Below are 19,078 nucleotides of genomic sequence, written 5' to 3'. Positions count from 1 at the left end.
GCTCAGCGTGGCAGAGGGAAGTCTGACGTTTTTGGTTTCAGATTGAGATTGAAGTTGTCGGCTTTCACAGGTGAAAAACAATCAAACGACAGCTTTGCTTTCTGAGCAACGGGGGATTCCCTTGCAGTATCACTGCCATTGGGTTTTTCTCTAAGCTGTACCAAGGCGTGTAGGGTGTCAGGATGGTGTTGTGACACAGGATGAGCTGCAGGGTGCAGGACAGGGCCTCCCAGCTCCCATCAGCATGAGATCTGTCTCCAGTTGTAACACCCCTGAGAGCATGGCACGCCCTTCCCGCATACTAGAGCACCAGTCCTTAACTTTTACTCTAGAAGACAGGAGCCCGCCCACTGTGAATGTGCTGGTTCTTTTTGTATACTGTCCACATTGTGTGAGCTGCCTCTGTCCAGATCAGCTTCACGGATGCCTGGATTAGTCACAGCAGGAGCTCGGCCCCGCCCTCTCTCACCGCACGGCCTGCAACATGTCCTTCCCTCTCTCTCCCTCTCTCACTGCCCCCTCGCCTCCTTCGCTCTTTTATCTGCTGATGCATTTCAAGAAACTCTGTGTGTCACCATTTTCAGTTTACCACCACCCAGTGCTCCCCCAAGCCCCCTTCATCGGTTCCACCCCCACAGGAGACCAGGAGACCGCTGGCTGTCAAGAAAGGAAGTGGAGTCCACCCACAGCTGCTCATAACGCCCACACCAAGCCACAACCCCATGGCCACACGCAGAGACGCCAGGACTGCTCTTCTAGGGCCTATTTGCAGGCTGACGCAGCACAGACCTGAGCAGACCTGTACAGACTGAGCAAACCTGTGCAGAGCTGTGCCAAGCTGTGTAAACCTGTGCAGTCCCAGCGCAGACCTGTGCAGACCCAGCACAGACCACTGCAGACCTGTGCAGACCTGAGCAGACCCAGCACTGACCTCTGCAGACCTGTACAGACCTGAGCAGATTTGTGCAGACCTCTGCAGACCTGAGCAGACCTGAGCAGACCTCTGCAGACCCAGCACTGATCTCTGCAGACCTGAGCAGACCTGTGCAGAACCAGCACAGACTTTTGCAGACCTGTACAGACCTGAGCAGACCTTTGCAGACCTGAGAAGATCTGTGCAGACCCAGCACAGACTTCTGCAGACCTGTACAGACCTGAGCAGAGCTGAGCAGAGCTGTGCAGACCTGAGAAGAGCTGTGCAGACCTCTGCAGACCTCTGCAGACCTGTGCAGACCCAGCACAGACTTCTGCAGACCTGTACAGACCTGTGCAGGCCACGTGCCCCTCCTGCCACTGACGAACTTAGCTCTCAGCACAGCACCCTGAGTGAAAAGGCCAGCAGACTGCTCAGTCTGCAGTGATGAGTGTGGAGTTGTCTTCCATTCAAAAAATCCCAAAGCTCTTCACAAAACACAAGGAAAGACTTCATCTTAGACCTCAGCTGGTTTGTTTCTGGGCACTGCTGTCCTGGAAAGAGTCTGAAAAAGAGTGACCTGGATAATTCTGGGTCACAAAGTGTGCTTCTAACTGGTTAAAGCAAATGAGCTCTGTAAGGGGTGGATTATAAGTAGACTTGATGAATAAGCCACCCCGCCCCCCCACGCCTGATCTCTAATTAGACCAATATTTTGTTTTGACACAAGAAGAGCTGTCCCTGTGCGTCTGCACTGCCTCTTCACCAGAAAGCGGAAGGAGTTGCTCGGTGTTGTGAGAAATCGGATGATATAGTTCAAAGACCTGGACAGTTTTATATATCTGTGTCTCAGTAGGAAAGACGTGGGAGAAATACTATGCAGAGATAACATAAACTGAAAAAGACATGACAGATGGCAACGTTTCACAGCGGGCGTTCGCCGTTTCTATTACTGTTAATAACAGGAAGTGAAATTTCACCAAGACAGGAAGTGGTTGCAAAGCCCCCACTTCCAGCTCTGGGCTGGTTGTCAAGGAGCTGCCTGCCCCCGTAGCAACCACCAGAGTTTGTGGTTCGGTGCAGGGCCGGTTATCGCTTTCATCGTTCTGCGGTTTAGCTCAAACACCAGAACATCAGCCCGTGCCGAGTCTGAGCAAGTGGAAGAAAAATCCGGAGGTGTGAGCGATAAGCCGGAGAGCGGCCATATTTGAGAAACAGGCTGCATGTGGCCGGTGGGCTCTTGGGCTCAATGCAAACCCCCCCCAGGCTGAGCCAGTCAAGCGCCGACATTCTCAGAACTAAGCTGCTCTGGCTGATCAACGTGTCTCCAGAGCTGGAGTCCAATACTGATCCTTAGAGAAACTGTTTAGAATGATTTGAGCACCGTGTTGCATGTACTCTTTTTAAAGTTCACTGTGATGCAGAGCAGAACAACACCTAACTATGTTGAAGTGCAGTCCGCCGAGACCACAGAGAAAGCACGCCTGCTGTGGGGGATTGCACTGTCAGCTCACAGTTCCAGGGTCCCGGGTTCAGTTCCAGTTCCGTGTCTGTATGGGTTTCGGTCAGCTGCTCTGGTCTGCACTCATGCTGGAGGTACATGAAGTAAAACACCCCTGCCTCTCTGGGATCCCTTGGGAAGTGGTTGGGCAGGATTCAGGAATGAAGAGCTGCCGAGCAACTGCACAAGAAAAACAGGCCACAAGGTGCCCCTGACCTTTTTGACCTTCTCATGTCATAAGGTTCATTGAGCCAGTAGGGGCTTTGTCGGTCAAGAAACTGGAGTAAAGTTTAGTTTGGAAGGGTTTGTTGTGTAAGAGCATAATGACCCTCACCATTACTTTCTGGGTCGACTTGTGCATTGCACTCTTCACTGCACAAATCCCACACCGCACTGCGGAAATAGTGCTGAACTGCGCAATGTAATCCACTTCCTTCAGAACCCTTGTAAACGGCCTTAGACAGATGCAAGAGCCAAACAAAATAATCACCCCGAAGCTGAAAACAGAAGGAATGCAGATTGATTGTCAAGTGGTTCTCCGCAGGCTCAGCCTGCACATAAGCTGAACAGCGGTGCCGTGTCACAGCAAAAGTCCAGAGCAGAGCAGATTACTCACAGCGGAGAGATATTACAGGAGATACTGCTGCTGTTAGCACTGCACAGTCATCTTCACGATCTAACTGCTTCTCCCAGGCTGCCAGTAATTCCCTCTCATTTATGCTGCTAATTAAAATAAATAAAACTGATGTCAGATATCACTTCAAAGCACAGCAGTACTCTGTTAAAAGCCACCTATTGAGATCTGATATTGAAGAGTTCTGTACTGGAGCTCGTTAGAACTCGCCAAGGGGAAGATTTCAGGAAAAGAAGCAGGACTGAGTGTGCTTTCTGCTGAATTCTCCTCATGGGCTCCCAGTAGCTCCGCTGAAATTCCTCCCTGAAGGGGAGAGAGGCAATATTGTATTCCTGCTCTGTAATTTCGCTAATGAGCCTTGGGCTCGTTAACATCTTCGGTAATCGGTTCTGCTTTCTCCGTCGCTGCCTTTTGATGATGAGAAGGGGAAGTTTGGTTTGCTTTCAGGCTGCTTCCTCGGCACATGTCAAATGACATTCATGCTGGCCTGTCCCAGAGCCGCAGGGAGACATCCCAGTCAGTTCGGGAAACTGCAAAACTGGCAGAGACGCACAGTTGCCCGAGTTGGAGGTGAGCACAGTCTCCAGTCTGGCTTCAGAGGAAAATCTCTCCTGTCCTTAAGGGATGCAGGGTTTTCTGGTAGTCCTGGTGTCCTTCATTCAACTGTTTTAACCCTTAGCCCAGGTGTGAAGCATGTTCTGACCTACGTGCCCTCCAGCCCTGGGGGACTGGTACTGAAGATCTGTAGGGAAATTCGATCTGCTGGGAATTGAGATATTTCCTGAGGGCAGACAGAGTATTACGTGCAACAGGGGACTGGGCTGAAAATCCTTTCATCCTTTGCACAATCAAACGTACTGGTTTCTGACTCACTAATCAAGCTGTTCAGGGATGGGCAGCGGCCCGGACAGCCTCCTGCAGGCTTCCTGGGTACGTTTGACACCAGTCACGTCAGCCACTTGCACTGTCAAAAGAAGCAAACCGTGTTCACATGAGCTTTGTCTCTGCAAGAAAGAAAACTCGTGAGTTTCACTGCACTTAGGAAATGAAGAAATAACAGAATTTTATCTGGTGATCGTCACTATCCAGTTCCTTTAAAGGAGGTATAGCTGCGCACGTTGTGTAGAATCTGAGTATGCAGGAAGAGCCTGAGGAGGAGTCTACAACATTCAGACAGCCTTTGCTCTCAAAATTATTCTGTCTGGAAAAATGGTTACATTAGGTTGTCCTTTGATCATGAAAGCTCATTTATTTACTTACATTTTTCACGTACTAAAACCATTTTTTCAAGCAATGAATTCTTATACTTAACCTGATTTGTAACAAAATAGACATAGTAAATAAATGTTGGCAAAGTACAATTTTTCAAAGGCTTTCCCATTTTCACTCACAGAAGAACCTGAGTTCTTGTTGTTGACAGAGAGAATTGCACAACATCTTGTACAGAGAGTTGTTTTTCTAGTCCTCCCAGTAAAAACGTTACGTAAAAACCTTTTACCTTATCCTCCAGCAGCAAAGAGTCTAACGTGTAACACTTCAACAGTAATGCGGTCTCCTTATTAATTTATCTGTCCAGTGACAAGACTGACCGGACATTAATTAGACCGCTGCAAAATGATTCTGGTGAAGACTGAAGGTGTTTGCATTTTTAAATGCATCACTACAGAGGGCAGGGGATTCAAAGCCGCCCATCCTCACCCTGGTCCTCGGTTCACACCTGCTGGTTTTTGTTCCAGCCGAGCTCTCAGTTACATCATAAACTCTGAATTGACCTAAAAACAGGACTAATTTGAGCTCTGTCATTGTTTTCAGTTCCTGAACATCTTGCAGGCAGCTTGAGAACCTGGCCCCTCATATGTAACTTGGATCTCCAGCTCTGGAGCAGAAACCAAATTTGCAAAGGTTCCAACTTGATAATTCAAGTAAGGATTGAATTCAATTAGGCATTCAAGTCTTCAGTTCATACCGAGTTCATCTGGAACAGAAATGTACAGGTTTGAGGGACCCCAGAGACTGTCCTGGATATTAATTTTTGTCACCATGTTATAAGCTGTACATGTCTGTCACCACTGAAGCCAGAAACATGTTTGTTGTAATTAATCTGTACTAGAGCGCACTGACATTTAAGAAAATAAAGCATAAGGACTGAATGCAGACCATTCTTGAATTGCTGGTTCTGTTTAGTCAGTGATGAAACTGAGCCTGATTGCAAATTTCCACTTTTTATTTAGCAGCTGATAAGACATAAAGCGCATGTTGACCTTGGAGCCAAAGAATAGTTCAATTAAGCAATCAGATCAGGGGTGGGACAGGTGAAGGGCCGCAGAGGGGACTGGTAAGTGCGTGATAGGGCTGACACAGGGTATGCTCAGCCGGACTGTGTTCTTCATTCCTGAAGAGCAGCAGGCAGGATAATCCTGTTTTCTATCAGCTCCTAGCACGAGAGCCCGAGGCTCTAGACAAACCTGTCAGCACTGTGCATGCGATCAAGCCCGGGCAGCAGTGTGGGGGAGCGCTGGGGGCCCGGGGGCCCAGGGACTCAGGACAGGAAGGTTGTAGGTCAGATTCTTGGCTGAGGGGAGTGACCCTAGCTGCTTGCTCTGACTGCTCCAGTATAACATCCTGCTGTGCAAATGGGTAGAGATTTTTGCTCTAGATAAAAATGGCTAATGAATTACCAATGAAGTCAGAACTACCCGTCTTTGCACACTGACTGGGCCTGACCAGCACTGCACCCCTCCCAGAGCTTTTGTAAGACGCTGTTGACACTTGGGTGGAATTAGCTCTTCACTGCTTATATCCTCTGATCACAGCAGGACCAAGCTCAGACGACAGCATTTCCGTCTCTGCAGTCACAGAATGACAGGACAGGGAGAGAGCTCACTCATTTCCAGTTAATCACCATTCTTACTGGAAACCCAGCTCTGATTTTCACAGCAGCAGTAACCCCAGCAGGCTGTCTGCACGGCGTGCTCTCGGGGCCAGCACGAGCTCTTCTGGTGCACGACAAGAGAAGTGCTGATTGGGAAGGTTTGGTAAATTTCTCTCTTTTTTTCTCTTTTGCTGGGCTCTGACATTCAGTGCGGCGATCAGATAAAAGGGGAAGGTGTCCTGCACCCACGCACCCTATCACACTCCCAGTGATCTGACACCCACTCAGTCAGTTACTCACTCACACCCACTTGCTCTGTGTCACACACACACTCTGGTCAGGACTGTCTGTGAGCAACAAGTGGTGCCTTCTCCCTGGCCTCTCGCTGCCAAGCCAGCTGGGCGTGGGGAGCGCAGCCGACCGGAGATCTTGCCCCAGGTTCGAGAGAAGTCCAAGTCACCGGAGGGAATGCCCCTGCATTCCCAGGCATTGTGGCACAGCACGGACCCCAACAGCCCCAACCGTGCAAAGTGGGATGGCAAAGCTTTCACACACTTGTGCCACACTTTGGCTCTGTGTACCATAGAGCTCAGTGCACAGAGAGCTGTAGTGAAATGAGGGCGACAGAACAAAATCATCGCAAAGCAAATAAGTGACGGTGCAGACAGGGTGTGATCAAGGGAAAAGACTGGGAGGAGTGGGCTCATGTACAGGAGGTGCTGTGTGTCCTGGGCAGGCCTGTCCCCTTGTGTGCTTTCTGGTAGTCGAGCGGGCCTGTAACTGGGGGTCTCCTGCTTTTCTGGAGCACCGGTTCCACAGAGAGGCTTTAAAACAGTGCGGCACATTCTAGGGGTGGGAGAGAGTTAATTATGTTTCATTTTCCTGCTCCTAATTACTCAGTTGGAAGTGGTTTTCTTAACTGCTGGGGGGGGGCCCTGACAGTAGAGGACCCCTGCAGCTTTCAGTGCAGTTTTCTGGCTCCCTGTGTGCCCAGTGCCCCGCAGGGCCCTGGCAGGCTGCAGGCAGCCCTCAGCTGCGGGCGGGTGAGGTGGCAGCGCAGAGCCGGCTGGCAGAACGTGGGCCGGAGCGTGTGTGGGAGGCACAGGGAGGAAGCAGCTGAGAGGCGAACCAGAAGAGGCTCTCATCAGATCAGCAGCTTCCTGAACACACAGCCTGCGTTTTTTTTCAACTGCACACTCATTTCGCGCTGAGGCTCAGCTCCGGTGCCACCGAGTCGGAGCTCTCCTGGCTCGCAGCTCGCTCGCGAAGAGGATCGAGGGATGAGGGGTGCCATGGGGAGCCCCTGACTGGCCAGCCTTCAGGTGAGTGCGGAGCTGGAGCAGGACTGGCTGGTTCCCGGCGGGTCTGAGCTGTAACCCTGCTGTCTGTGGCTCAGGGCAGCTCACACAGCCCAGGTCTCCTCTGGCTTTTAGACGGGCTGCTGTATGGGGAGGGGAGAGGGGGGCTGCACGGCGCGACACTGGTTTCTGATGCGACTCTGTTTTGGCACTCCCCTAGCCCGGAGCGGACGGAGCTCCCTGCCGCTCGCGTGTGTCCTGGTGGGAAAGGGTGGATGAGAAGGAGGGTATTGAGGCCCGACCGGACCGGACCCTGGGCGCGGAGCAGGAGCAGCAGACGCAGAGCAGCTGGGGAGAAGTTGAGCAAAGAGAAAGACGCTGAAGAGGCAAACTTGGCTTTCAAGTGGCGTGGGGAAAACCACCAGGGTCTGGGACGACAGCAGGAGCTCCCGGGACAAGGTAAGGTGGAGAAGAGGTCTATTCTGAACACTGACGCTGTGCTGTGGTAGTTCATGTTTACTGTCTAGTAATTGCGATGTGACTACAGCAGTGTAAGGACTTACCAGCGAGCAATGAAAAATCAAGGTGAAAGAGGAGAGGAATCGAGGCCAGGACATTTCTCCCCTCAGGCAGCAGCTGGTGTTGCAGAAGATGCCGCATGTTTAGATGGCTCTGCAGACACACGGTCCTGGTGCAAAACTGCACGATTTTGCAGGCATTCCTCCTTTGGGAGGCAGTAAGACAAGCCCCTGCTCTTGCTGCGCCTCGGAGATGAAGACCTCTGTGCAGGAGTCGCTCCGAAGATTTACCTTGCCCAGAGGTCAGACATCACCTCAGAACTTTTTAAGTGTAATAATGAAAATGTCCTGAATGATGACATTGTTAATGCCGAAGGCAGCCCATGGAGACGGCAGGGGGTGTGGAGGGGCACAGCTCTCTGTCACTGGGACTGAGCCGATTAACCCCACCAGGGACAGTCAGGGACTGACGTTGGGGCGGCTTGTATCTGGAAGAAGTGGGGTTCAGTTCCAGCGACAGGTACCTTTCTGTATGGAGGCTGCATGGTCTTCGTATGTGTGTTTGAGGTCTACACTTACATTTCACAGTCCTTCATTAGTCAGGCACTTTTAACCCAAGCAGCTTACAGCCAATTTCTCCTGGCGTTCCTCATCTTCAGCCAAAACGTTCGGCTTGCGAACCACAGGAGAAAACTACCTGGACATGTCCAGACGATTATAACACCGCTAACATCTGTACAACGCCTCTATCATGTCCCCAGGCCAGAGCAATGGAACCTGCTGCTTTTCATTCCAGCGGAGCTCGTTACTTGGTTGAATTCTTGACTGAATTAGCAACTCGCTTGATTTGGATTGTTTGCAAGTTGCTGATCTACTTAGGAACTGGAGACCACGGTCACATATGAAATGCAATAGTTAACAAACAACTTAAAAAAGTTAAAAGACAGCTTCCAGCATGTTCCTGACGTGAAGACAACGACGAGCTCCAGTCAGTCCTGTGTTATTAGGGCTCGGGGGTGTAACTCTGAGCTCAGCTGGAACTGGACCCTGCAGGTGTGGAGCTGCCCAGGACTGGGGATGGGACTGCTGGGACAAAGCGGACAGATGAACTGAAATTCAGCCAGGGCCTCAGGATCCATACCCTCTCTCTTTCCGGTTGCCTCTGCAGGCAGGCAGGTACCTGGGTTAGAAATCATATGGCAGTTCTGGAGGGAGCCCAGCCCTGTCAGCGGTCAGGACAGAGGTCTGGGCTCACAGGCTCAGTTACAGTACAGGGCCCAGGCAGGAAAGAGCCTGTGCTTAACAGGATGTTACACTGGTGTCGCAATGTTGCCACTGACTGTACAAGAAGAGGTAGAGCTTCCATCCAAAAGCCTCAAAAGTCCAATTTCTCTGTCTCTTGCTTTCCTGCCTGCTGTGCTCGCACCTGGGCAGAACCCCTGTGCTGGTACTAGTACTGCGCTGACGATGGCACCTTTTCCCAGCTGTTCTCAAAATGGATTTTAGCAGAAAGAGAGATATAGGCACCGGCTCACACCATGCATGACATTTAACTTACAGATCTTTTATGTACCGTTTGGCTTTGCTAGGGTTTGCTTTGCATCCCTGTTTTGCGTTCTGTCGCGTGCTTTGCCTGCAGCCACGTGAGGGTCCGTTCCTGAGCGCGCCAGCCCTGCCTGTGGCTCGGGGCTCCGCACGCGGCTGGGAGAGCGAACTCTGCGCTCGGGTTTTCTCGCGGGGGTCAGAAAGCGCTCAGAAACACCGGACTCGCAAGACTGTACTAACAGCTCATGTATCAGTGCTGTTGGCACGGGGATAAATCATTTGACCTCCAAGGTTTGGAGGAATGGTTAGGATTCCGAATGTAGTCTTGTAAAAGGACTGGGCTGTTTCCATCTCCGGAGCGAGGCGCAGGTGCCGGCTCGTCCCCAGTGCAGAGACAGTGATGTCAGTAAGAGGAGTGTGTTTGCTGTTACTTCTCGGCTCTTTCTCACGCTCAGTGACATACAGATGTTTCGTTAAGGACGGCTGCAAAACACTTCATTTCACATGCCGGGCTGAAAGCCGCGGTGCCACCAGGCTCGAGGTTGCCTAACGTGTGCGTGACGTGACAGACATTCCTGGCCTCTGCGCTCACCTCCCGAGCCTTCCTCCACGCGCCGCAGTCGCGTTTAGACATGTGCGCCAGCGCGGGTGTCTTCGGGCTCAGGAGCTCTGGAAAGGCACCGTCAGTGAGCTGAGCGTCAGCGAGCCGGAGAGAGGTATTCGGTGCGTGCCCGTTCCTGCACGCGCTCCCCGCGAAGCCGCATTCCTGGCGTGTGTGTTTCCCTGCGCCTCCGCGAGCCGAGAGCCCGGGTGCACGCTGGCAGCGCAGAGCCGGGATGGCAGTGCGGGCTCGTCTCAGGTGAGTCCTGTCGTCTCCCTGCCCCCCTCTCGCCTTGTAACAAGGTCGTGCTGTCGGTCTGGGACAGTGGAAGGACAGCGGGGAGTCCCGGAGACAAGGCGATAGCAGAAACGACTCCTTCATTCCAGCTGTTCTACGAATTTAAAGACGACTTGGCCATCGGACTGTCGGTATCCCCCGCGAAGGAGTTTACTATGATACCGTGTGGTGCTCTATTCTGCTTTATTTCGCGAACGCCACGTGAGATTAAGTGGTATGATTACTGCTATAGTGTAGTGTAATTACATCGTTGCCTATAGGTAAACTTTAAATATATCATTGTAAAAATACAAGTATTATAGAAACCGTGGCACGGCGAGGTCTTAACATATAAAACTACAACTGTCATTCAACCATTTGAAAGCGGCACCATAGTTTTCTCCGTGTAAATCCTGTAACTGTGTGCACCGCGCCTCTCTGAGCTCAGTCCTCCTTGGACATCCGCTGGCGAGCTGATCTCCCGCGGCCCGGCGCGCCCCCGAGTCCTGCGGGACATTCATGCACCACATACAAAACACGCGGGGAAGCATCACTTCAATAACAAAAACAAAACAACGTCGCTGTGTCAGATTGCGAAAGCGTGTAAGACCACGGGCTGTGTTGAGGCGTGTGAGGAGTGAATGTGCTGGGCGGTGCGGTTGTGTGTGGGGACGGTGTGTGTACTTCCCTGCGGTGTCGGGGTGCTCAGGGGCTCTGGAAGACAGTGTTGGGGTTTGGGGGACACTGTGATACTGATATTTGGAGGAGCCTGGATGACTTCTCTCACCTGCAAGTGTGTGTGGAGTTTCAGTGTCTGTCATCTCCCTCCCTCTGCTCACCCCTGCCCTGTGCCCTCTCCTTCCCTCTCTCTCTGCAGCGTGGCAGCGAGGAGCTGAGTGCCCCTGGGTGTCGGCCCCCCACCCCCCCGTCCTGGGACGCACAGCATGGTGCTGCTCTGCCCCGCCAGCCCCCCCGCGCACATGGACCAGCCCACGCCGCCCCCCCCCACCACGCGCAGACAGGCACGCCTCCAGGAGAGGTGAGGGGCCCGCGGGGCCGCAGTCGAGGGGCAGCCAGGCTCCTGTGGGAGCCCACAGGGTGCTGAAGTGCTGGTGCTGGGAGGGGAATGGCTCAGCCAGCAGAGCGGGGGGCACTGTGCTCCCATTTCCACGGAAGACAGGAACCGAAACGTTGAATGGGAGTTCAGGCCTCCGCCCAGCTCTCCTTGAGGGCTCCCGGAGCTGGCTGAGCCGCCACCCTGCCGCTACAGTCGCAGTGACCGCCGATCTTCCCGTTTCGCCTTCTTCCGCGCCAGTTCTGTTAGTGTCTCCGTTCCGGCCGTAGTTTCTGTGCCCTGTCTGCTCTGGGACTGGGCCTGAAGCCGGTGCCCGCTGCGAGGACTCTGGGGCCGGGGCAGGTGGCGGGCGGAGAGCCTGTCCCGGAGGAGGCGGCTGTTGCTCGCCCTCGGCTCTCCCACCGTCTCATGCTGCTCCCTGGCAGAATAATGTGGTGCCCCCGTTAAGAAACGCGAATGAGCCCGTTAGCGCAGGCAGCCCCCAGCGAGAGCGGACCGTAGACCTCGGGTGTCTGTCCTGACGTGCTGCTTCCAGGTGCTGGATTCCCGCTGGAGCAGCGGGGACGGAGTTCTCCCGCGCAGTCTTGGTAGTGACTTGTTAGCTGATCCCAGGGTTTCTCCCACTGTTTCCCGAAAGAACCCAGGGAATGGGCTTCAACAGCATGGCTGGTTTGCTTGTTCAAGACCCCCACAACCCTCTGTGTAGACTTGCCTCCTCTTCTCACAGGAGAGTGTTTCGAGAGACAAAGGATGGGGTTAATTAGCAAGCTCATTAGTAGTAATTAACACAGCCAGCAAGTGCCCCCTTCTTTTGAAATTTGCCGCAGACAGCTCGCGGGGTATTGGGGCAGTATTTTCTGGATGGTTTTACCAGGCTCAGGCGGTTTTTCTGTCTGTGTCCCCCATGACGTGCGTCATGCCTGTGCCTGTGCCGTGGTTGGACTGTGCTCTCCTCTGCCTGCCTCATGGCCCTGTCCCAGTAGGCTTTGCTGTGGGTGGGATAATTGGGACACAAGCTGTAGGACGGTCAAACGCCTGAAGCCTGGTGCCCCCCCTGACAGTCTGCTTCTGTGCACACGTGTGTCTGCAGGAGGGGCTCCAACGTGTCGTTGGTGCTGGACGTCAGCTCTCTGGGTGCCGTGGAGCCCCTGTGCTCCATCTCCACACCGAGAGAGATCACTCTGCATTTCCTGCGCAACACTCGACGCCCGCTGACAGCCGCTGAGCTGCAGGAGGCTGCTGCCAACACTCAGGAACTGTCCCAGGAGTACCTGGTACTGAACCCTCTCCTGTCCGCTGTGATCACTCTCTCCGCTGCTGTGTCACTGTCTGTCTCTCTGCTGCTGTCTCCCTCAGTTCAATTCAAGAAGCTTTATTGGCATGACCAGTGAATTTCAGTGTTGCCAGAGCATATAAAATTAACACAACATCTACAGACATTTACAGACAGCTCTCTCTCTGAGTCTCTCTTTCCAACTGCTCCTGTCTCTCTCTGTCTGGGTCACTGCCTGTCTCTCCGCTGATGTCTCTCTCTCTCTGTCTGTGCCACTGTTTCTCTCTCTGCCACTGTATCTCTCTCTGCCACTGTTTCTCTCTCTGTCACTGTGCATCTGTCTGTGTCACTGTGTGCCACTGCTTCTGTCTCTCTCTCTCTCTTTCTCTCTCTCTCTCTCTCTGTGTCACTGTCTGTCTCTCTGTCTGGGTCACTGCCTGTCTCTCCGCTGATGTCTCTCTCTCTCTGTCTGTGTCACTGTTTCTCTTTCTGTCACTGTGCCTCTGTCTGTGTCACTGTGTGCCTCTGCTTCTGTCTCTCTCTCTCTCTCTATCTCTCTCATTGGTGCCTTTTTTCTCTTTCCTTCTCCTACTATCTGAAAAATCTGCCTGTCTCTCTGTGCCCGCACAGTCCTGTCTGTCCTCCTCCACCGAGAGTCGCAGGGCTGCCCCAGTGACTCAGCCTGCAGCTCTGGGTGCTCCTGCAGCAGCTGGGGCTCAGGTTCTGCTCTGTGGAGGGGAGAGGCATCTTCCTGCCATGAAACCCAGCTCCCTTTGAAAAGAAACAACAGGTGTTGTAGCATGATAGGCAGTGGTCCTGAACAAGTAATTAAATTCAAAGCTGTGTTTCCTTGTGTCTGCACCAGCATCCCCTTCTCTGCCCTCAGCAGACCTAGCCTCAGATTTTCACATTTTCTCTTGCTTCTGAAAGTCGTTGCCGAATTTGGAAGATGCAAATCTCGGAGAAAACTATGTACAACGTTTTTGCACACATGGATTAGACAAGTGAGGCATGGTGTATCTGTGGTGGCAGATTCTGTCCTCCAGCCCTGCAGCCCGTCTGCTAAGCGCATGTCTCTGTTCTCCACAGAAAATCCCCCCAAACTTCGTGGACCAGGCGGAGCTGGACATCCCCGGCCATGCCTTAAAGGACAGATACAAAACCATACTGCCGAGTGAGTGAGAATGATGCCGCTCACTGCCTTCTGGAGATATTAGGAGCCCCAGTGAGGACCAACAGTAGCAGACAGTGCCCCAGCAACTCCCACATCACAGCCCCACTTCCCCAGAACAGGCCTCTCAGCTCGGTTCTGAGAATTCAGCTCTACATCCAGGGTCCCCATCACAACCTTACCTGAAGCTGTTTCTGCTGGTGGAAAGGTGCCCAGATGTTTTAGAAACTCCTGGAATTCACTCTGTGTCCCAGTCAAGTCACTCCTGCTGTTTACGGGGGCCAGCTTTGTGTGCCACAGGTTCCTAATATATTGGCCAGAGGGTGTGCCAACAGTGAAGTTTCCTTCGCTGCTCCATTCTGCATTAAGAAGGGGCCAATTCCCTGGTGATATTTACAGACAAAAGAGAGCAGACACAGTAAAAGGGCTGATGTCAGAGGTTGAGAGGGCACAATACTCTGTTAGCAGGCATGTTGCTGTGTTTCAGCTCAGTGGCTGAACAATCCCAACTCTCTGGGAAGTCTCCTTCCTATATTCTGCTGTGTGTCGTGGGTGGATATTCCATCACAATCGCTGCTTCACATCTGTCTCACAGTAATTCATTAATTTCTGTTGCGGTGGTGTTCCTTAAGCATTGCCCAGACATGAAATTCATTACTCATCATCCTTTACAGATGAGAGGAGGCCATTCGGCCCACATTGATTGTTTGCTGAGCTGCAAATCTGAATCCTATTCAGCTGCATCTTAAAGGATTCAAGGGCATCAGCTTCCACAGCCCTGCTGGGCAGCTTGCTGCAGACCCCTACCTCCCTTGGTGTAAAGTGCCTCCTGTTTTTGGTCTTGAGTACATGCCCCCCCTGTTGCCACTTGTGTGTCTGTAGAAGCTCACAGGGTCTGGTACTTTGAAAGTCTGAATGGAGTACCCTCCCCGACAGTCTACTCACTGTGACCTGTTTCTTTCAGACCCCCAGACGCGGGTGTGTCTCTGGAAGCCAGGCGCAGAAGGAGATGGGGAGACCTACATCAACGCTAACTACATCCGAGTAAGAAGGAGGGGGATCAGACAGAGATCAGCTGAGGGGTCACTGCCATCACCACTATGTGCACCCTGTATATTTGAGTATATATTCAAATACACTAATGAATGTTTGAATATTCTACATCTTACACTAACCTCAAACTCAGTCCTAACCCCAAATCTAACCCCCGTCTTAATTGTAACCACAGCCTGAACCCCAGACCTTGTTTCTGTAGGAATACCGACACCATAGGTGGTAGTTCATAATCATTCACAATGTGTTCTGAGACCAGGGCAGACCCACACTGCGTACTCTCATATGGACAAAAGAGTCCACATATGTCAAGATCTTAACCTTGAAAGTATATTTGAGATCTATTCTAATATTACAGCACTGTAACCCTCTCAGTGACCCACGCCCCTCCCTGGCCCTTGGCTCAGCCTGTGCTCTGTCGCCCCCTGCAGGGTTATGATGGTACTGAGAAAAGCTACATCGCCACCCAGGGCCCCATGGTCAACACTGTGTGTGACTTCTGGGAGATGGTGTGGCAGGAGAGGAGTGCCGTCATCGTCATGATCACCAAACTCAAGGAGAAGAAGGAGGTGGGGGAACGTTGCATTTGTTTCTAACTTGTAGTTTGTTTTCTTTTTATTTTGTTCTGAAAACAAGAATGTCCATGTTATATAGCTCAATGTTGCATGTGTTGGCGTTATTGTTCCATTTGTGCCTTGAAAGTTCAGAAAATAGCAAAATAAATGACAATTTATAAGTGCAGGTTAATCCTTGATGTCCACGGTGACAATATACAAAATCCTCTTAAAGAAATAAAGGATTAAGGCAGACAGATGTCAACTGGGGTTGAAATAATGTCTTATTTTTTCTCTGTGCTGTGCTGCAGAAGTGCGTCCTCTACTGGCCAGAAAAGACAGGGACGTTCGGCAGGTTTGAGGTGACCGTGGACGAGGTGAAGGAGTGTGACAGCTACACTCTCCGAGTCCTCACTGTCAGAGTAAGTCAGGGCGGGGGTCCCCCGTGCACCCCAGTAACGGCTACACTCTCCGAGTCCTCACTGTCAGAGTAAGTCAGGGCGGGGGTCCCCCGTGCACCCCAGTAACGGCTACACTCTCCGAGTCCTCACTGTCAGAGTAAGTCAGGGGGTTCCCTGTGCACCCCCAGTGACAGCTACGTCTTGCCATTCCTGAAAGCTGATGATAATTACATGGCTCACAGGTGCAGTCAGAGAGTCGTCAGGTGAAGCACTACTGGTACTCCTCCTGGCTGGATCACCAGACACCGGCCTGTGTCCAGTCCGTGCTGAAGCTGGTGAAAGCAGTGCAGGAGAGCCAGCGGGCCCTGTGCTGCCCAGGCCCCATCATCGTTCACTGCAGGTACTTCTCCTCCCTATGCTACAGCCACAGCAGAACAAGAGTTACTCATTTACACATCACTCAGCACCTTCCACATAGATCACCAGTGCGCATACTGACACATCACACAGCACTCTACCACCAGCCAGAGCACCAGTGTGCACACTCACACATCACCCAGCACCTTTCACACAGTCAGTGCACCAGCGTTCACACTCACGCATCACCCATCACCTTTCACACATTCAGTGCACCAGTGTGCAGTCTTACACAGCACCCCATACCTTTTATACAGTCAGCACACCAATGTACACACTTACACAGCACCTAGCAACTTTCACAGTCAGTGCACCAGAGTGCATACTTACACATCATCCAGCACCTTCCACACTGTCAGTGCACCAGAGTGCACTCTTACACAGCCTGATCTCACTGTGTGTGCGTATGTGTGCTCCTCAGTGCAGGGATCGGACGGACAGGCTGCTTCATTGCCACCAGCATCGGCTGCCAGCAGCTGGAGAAGACTGGCGAAGTCGACATTTTGGGCATTGTGTGCCAGCTGAGAATTGACAGGTGTGTACCCTCCTCTTCCCAACCATACATGAGAGAAACATGTAACACTGCAAAACAGGAGACGACTGCTGTGTTAGTGAGTGCTAGTAGATGCCTATTAGTGCAATATGAAGGATGAAGGGTATGCATTAGTAATTTATCACTGGCAAGGCCTAGTCAGCCTTTATACAGAGATTAATATTCATGTGCCAGATGCTGGTGTATCATTCCTGTACAGCTAACACATAAACTGTGGAATTGCAATAGAAATTCTGAAGATATGCACTTTGTAAGTAAGTTTGGTGTATTGAAAGCCCGCGGGCTTGCTGTCCGTGGCCGCCTGGCTGAGCCAGCTGTTCTGTGCCCGCAGGGGCGGGATGATTCAGACCAGCGAGCAGTACCACTTCCTGTACCTGACCCTGGCCCTGCACAGCCGCCAGCTCACCGGCACGGGCCCGGAGCCGCGCTGAGCCTCCGCCCCGCCCCACCCCGGCCCCCGCGCGGCTGGGGTCAGGGTGTGAGCCGTGAGCTGCAGCCGGGCCCGTGGCCGCTGGCCTGGCCGGACCGGGAGGACTGCACCTGGCGTGTCACTGCGCTGTCCGCGCCTGGATGGAAGCCGCCAGCAGGAGATCATGTGACTGCTCCTCTTCCTCCTGAAAACTGCTTCCTTTTATTTATTTCATTTTGCTGCTTTGTTCCCTCCACCCCCTGCCCCCGCCCTCGCTGTCACCCACCTCTCGGGTCTTTTGCGATAGTATACTCCTTTCCTCTTGCCGGAAAACCCACTTCACCTGTCCCGCTGTCCATGAGCTGGGGTCACCCCCCTTCACCACTGTGCTGCTGCTGAGGGGCGTCGTGCACGTGGGAGATCAGGGCTCTGATCGTACTTAGGGGGGCTTAGTTTCATGTAAGGGGTGCAGGGAGGCTGATCGCTGGATGCGGGGCCGACAGGCTGGCCATTGCATACCGCCGGTGTGGACACTAACACAGCTCCCCTGGGTAATCAGCAGCCCCCCATCACGCCTGGCCTGTTCTGCTTGTCCTTATCGAGCAGGACAGCCCTGGACTGAACCCTCCTCCCCAGACCTCCACGAACAGCGCCTGAATGTCTTTACCTGCAGAGCCGCAGAGACGCTTGTTCTCTGTTTTTCCATGAAGATTTCTATGGAAGGTGGCTTTGGGAACAGAAGAGGAAACGTGAAATCCAGGCGTGTCGAGGCGCACACACGCGGCAGCCACAGGGCACCCTGCATGGGGACTCCAGCACCCCGAAACACAGGGGTTCCCCCTGGGGCGGGGAGTGTGGTCCGGAAGCCTTTCCAGTGGTTTTAACTTTTCTAACAGAATGTTTTATACTTCACCTGGTGTCAACACAGGCGCAGGATTTTCAGAACTGTGAATTTATGTGCCGTGGAGACTGCAGACTGCAAGATACGTCATGAAAATAAATCGGTAAATAGAAACAAGGACTGTGGTGAATTTGTGTTAGAACAAACTATTGTATTTCTTAATATTTACCTGAACGCAGAAGGATTTAGACTGACAGATACAATAGTTAGACAGGTGATTCAGTCAAAAAGAAGTATGCAAAGGAACAAGTAAGAGGTTTATTCCATGCTGAAAAGAGAAGAGAGAAAACGGAATGTTTCGGCCGTTAAACCTTCTTCAGGTGTGAGTGAGGTGGCCCAAGTCACCTTCTTCAGTCTGAAGAAGGCTCCACGACCGAACGTTTTGTTTTCTCTCTTCTCTTTTCAGCATGGAATAAACCTATTACTTGTTCCTTTGCATCCTATGCATGCTGACGCAGCTACCTAGCACAAAAAGAAGAATGTACACTTTTATTTAAATTTCTTTATTGAATGTCATTCACAAATTAGTGATATCTTAATATCGTATCATAATATTTTGTCAAAGAGTGTTGAACAAGAATTCTTCCTGTTGAGCAGATAAAGATTCTCAGTTGCATCACCCTGCAACACCGCTGGTAGCCCCCCTGATGCTCAGCAGGTGTGAGCCTGGTCATTATCTGGCTGGGAGACCTCTAGGGAAAAACTAATATTGCTGCTGGAAGTGGTTAGGGGGCCAGCAGGGGGCGCTCACCCTGCTGTCTGTGTGAGTCCTAATGCCCCAGTATAGTGACGGGGACACTATACTGAACAAAAAGGCACTGTCCTTTGGATGAAGATGTAAAACCGAGGTCCTGACTCTGTGTGGTCATTAAAAATCCCAGAGTGTTTCTTGAAAAGAGTAGGGGTGTAACCTTGGTGTCCTGGAAAAATTTGGCCTTTACCAATCATGGCCCCTAATAATCCCCGTCTATTAACTGGTTTAATCACCCTGTTCTCCTCCCCACTGATAGCTGGTGTGTGGTGAGCATATTGGTTCACTATGGCTGCTGTCACATCATGGAGGAGTGTCCCCATTACCTGTAAAGGGCTTTGAGTGGAGTGTCCAGAAAAGCG

At 52.1% G+C, this 19,078-nt stretch overlaps 1 protein-coding gene across 2 annotated transcripts; it reads left to right on the top strand.

Moving 5' to 3' along the window:
• Positions 1-7,073: 7,073 nt before the first annotated feature.
• Positions 7,074-18,082, top strand: LOC102697085 (protein tyrosine phosphatase non-receptor type 7). 2 transcript variants are annotated; one of them, XM_015342485.2, is made up of 11 exons: positions 7,074-7,242; positions 7,439-7,677; positions 11,036-11,197; positions 12,324-12,507; positions 13,596-13,680; positions 14,642-14,721; positions 15,162-15,299; positions 15,596-15,706; positions 15,928-16,085; positions 16,524-16,637; positions 16,987-18,082. In XM_015342485.2, the coding sequence occupies exons 3-11, from the start codon at positions 11,103-11,105 to the stop codon at positions 17,084-17,086; spliced, it is 1,065 nt and encodes a 354-aa protein (XP_015197971.2). In that variant the 5' UTR covers positions 7,074-7,242; positions 7,439-7,677; positions 11,036-11,102; the 3' UTR covers positions 17,087-18,082. The 2 variants fall into 2 exon arrangements, with proteins under 2 accessions (XP_015197971.2, XP_015197972.2); XM_015342486.2 differs by lacking the exons at positions 7,074-7,242; positions 7,439-7,677 and adding an exon at positions 9,332-10,140.
• Positions 18,083-19,078: the final 996 nt, after the last annotated feature.

Source organism: Lepisosteus oculatus, chromosome 5 (genome assembly GCF_040954835.1).
Source record: "Lepisosteus oculatus isolate fLepOcu1 chromosome 5, fLepOcu1.hap2, whole genome shotgun sequence".
Lineage (NCBI taxonomy): Eukaryota > Metazoa > Chordata > Actinopteri > Semionotiformes > Lepisosteidae > Lepisosteus > Lepisosteus oculatus.
This window is presented reverse-complemented; position numbering and strand designations above follow the sequence as displayed.

What these genes read in the sequence shown, in the direction of transcription:
- LOC102697085 (XM_015342485.2), top strand. Translation starts at nt 11,103, where the DNA reads ATGGTGCTGCTCTGCCCCGCCAGCCCCCCCGCGCACATGGACCAGCCC. An exon ending in CAGGCACGCCTCCAGGAGAG is followed by an intron (nt 11,198 to 12,323) that starts GTGAGGGGCCCG and finishes GTGTGTCTGCAG; the next exon opens with GAGGGGCTCCAACGTGTCGT. An exon ending in AACTCAAGGAGAAGAAGGAG is followed by an intron (nt 15,300 to 15,595) that starts GTGGGGGAACGT and finishes GCTGTGCTGCAG; the next exon opens with AAGTGCGTCCTCTACTGGCC.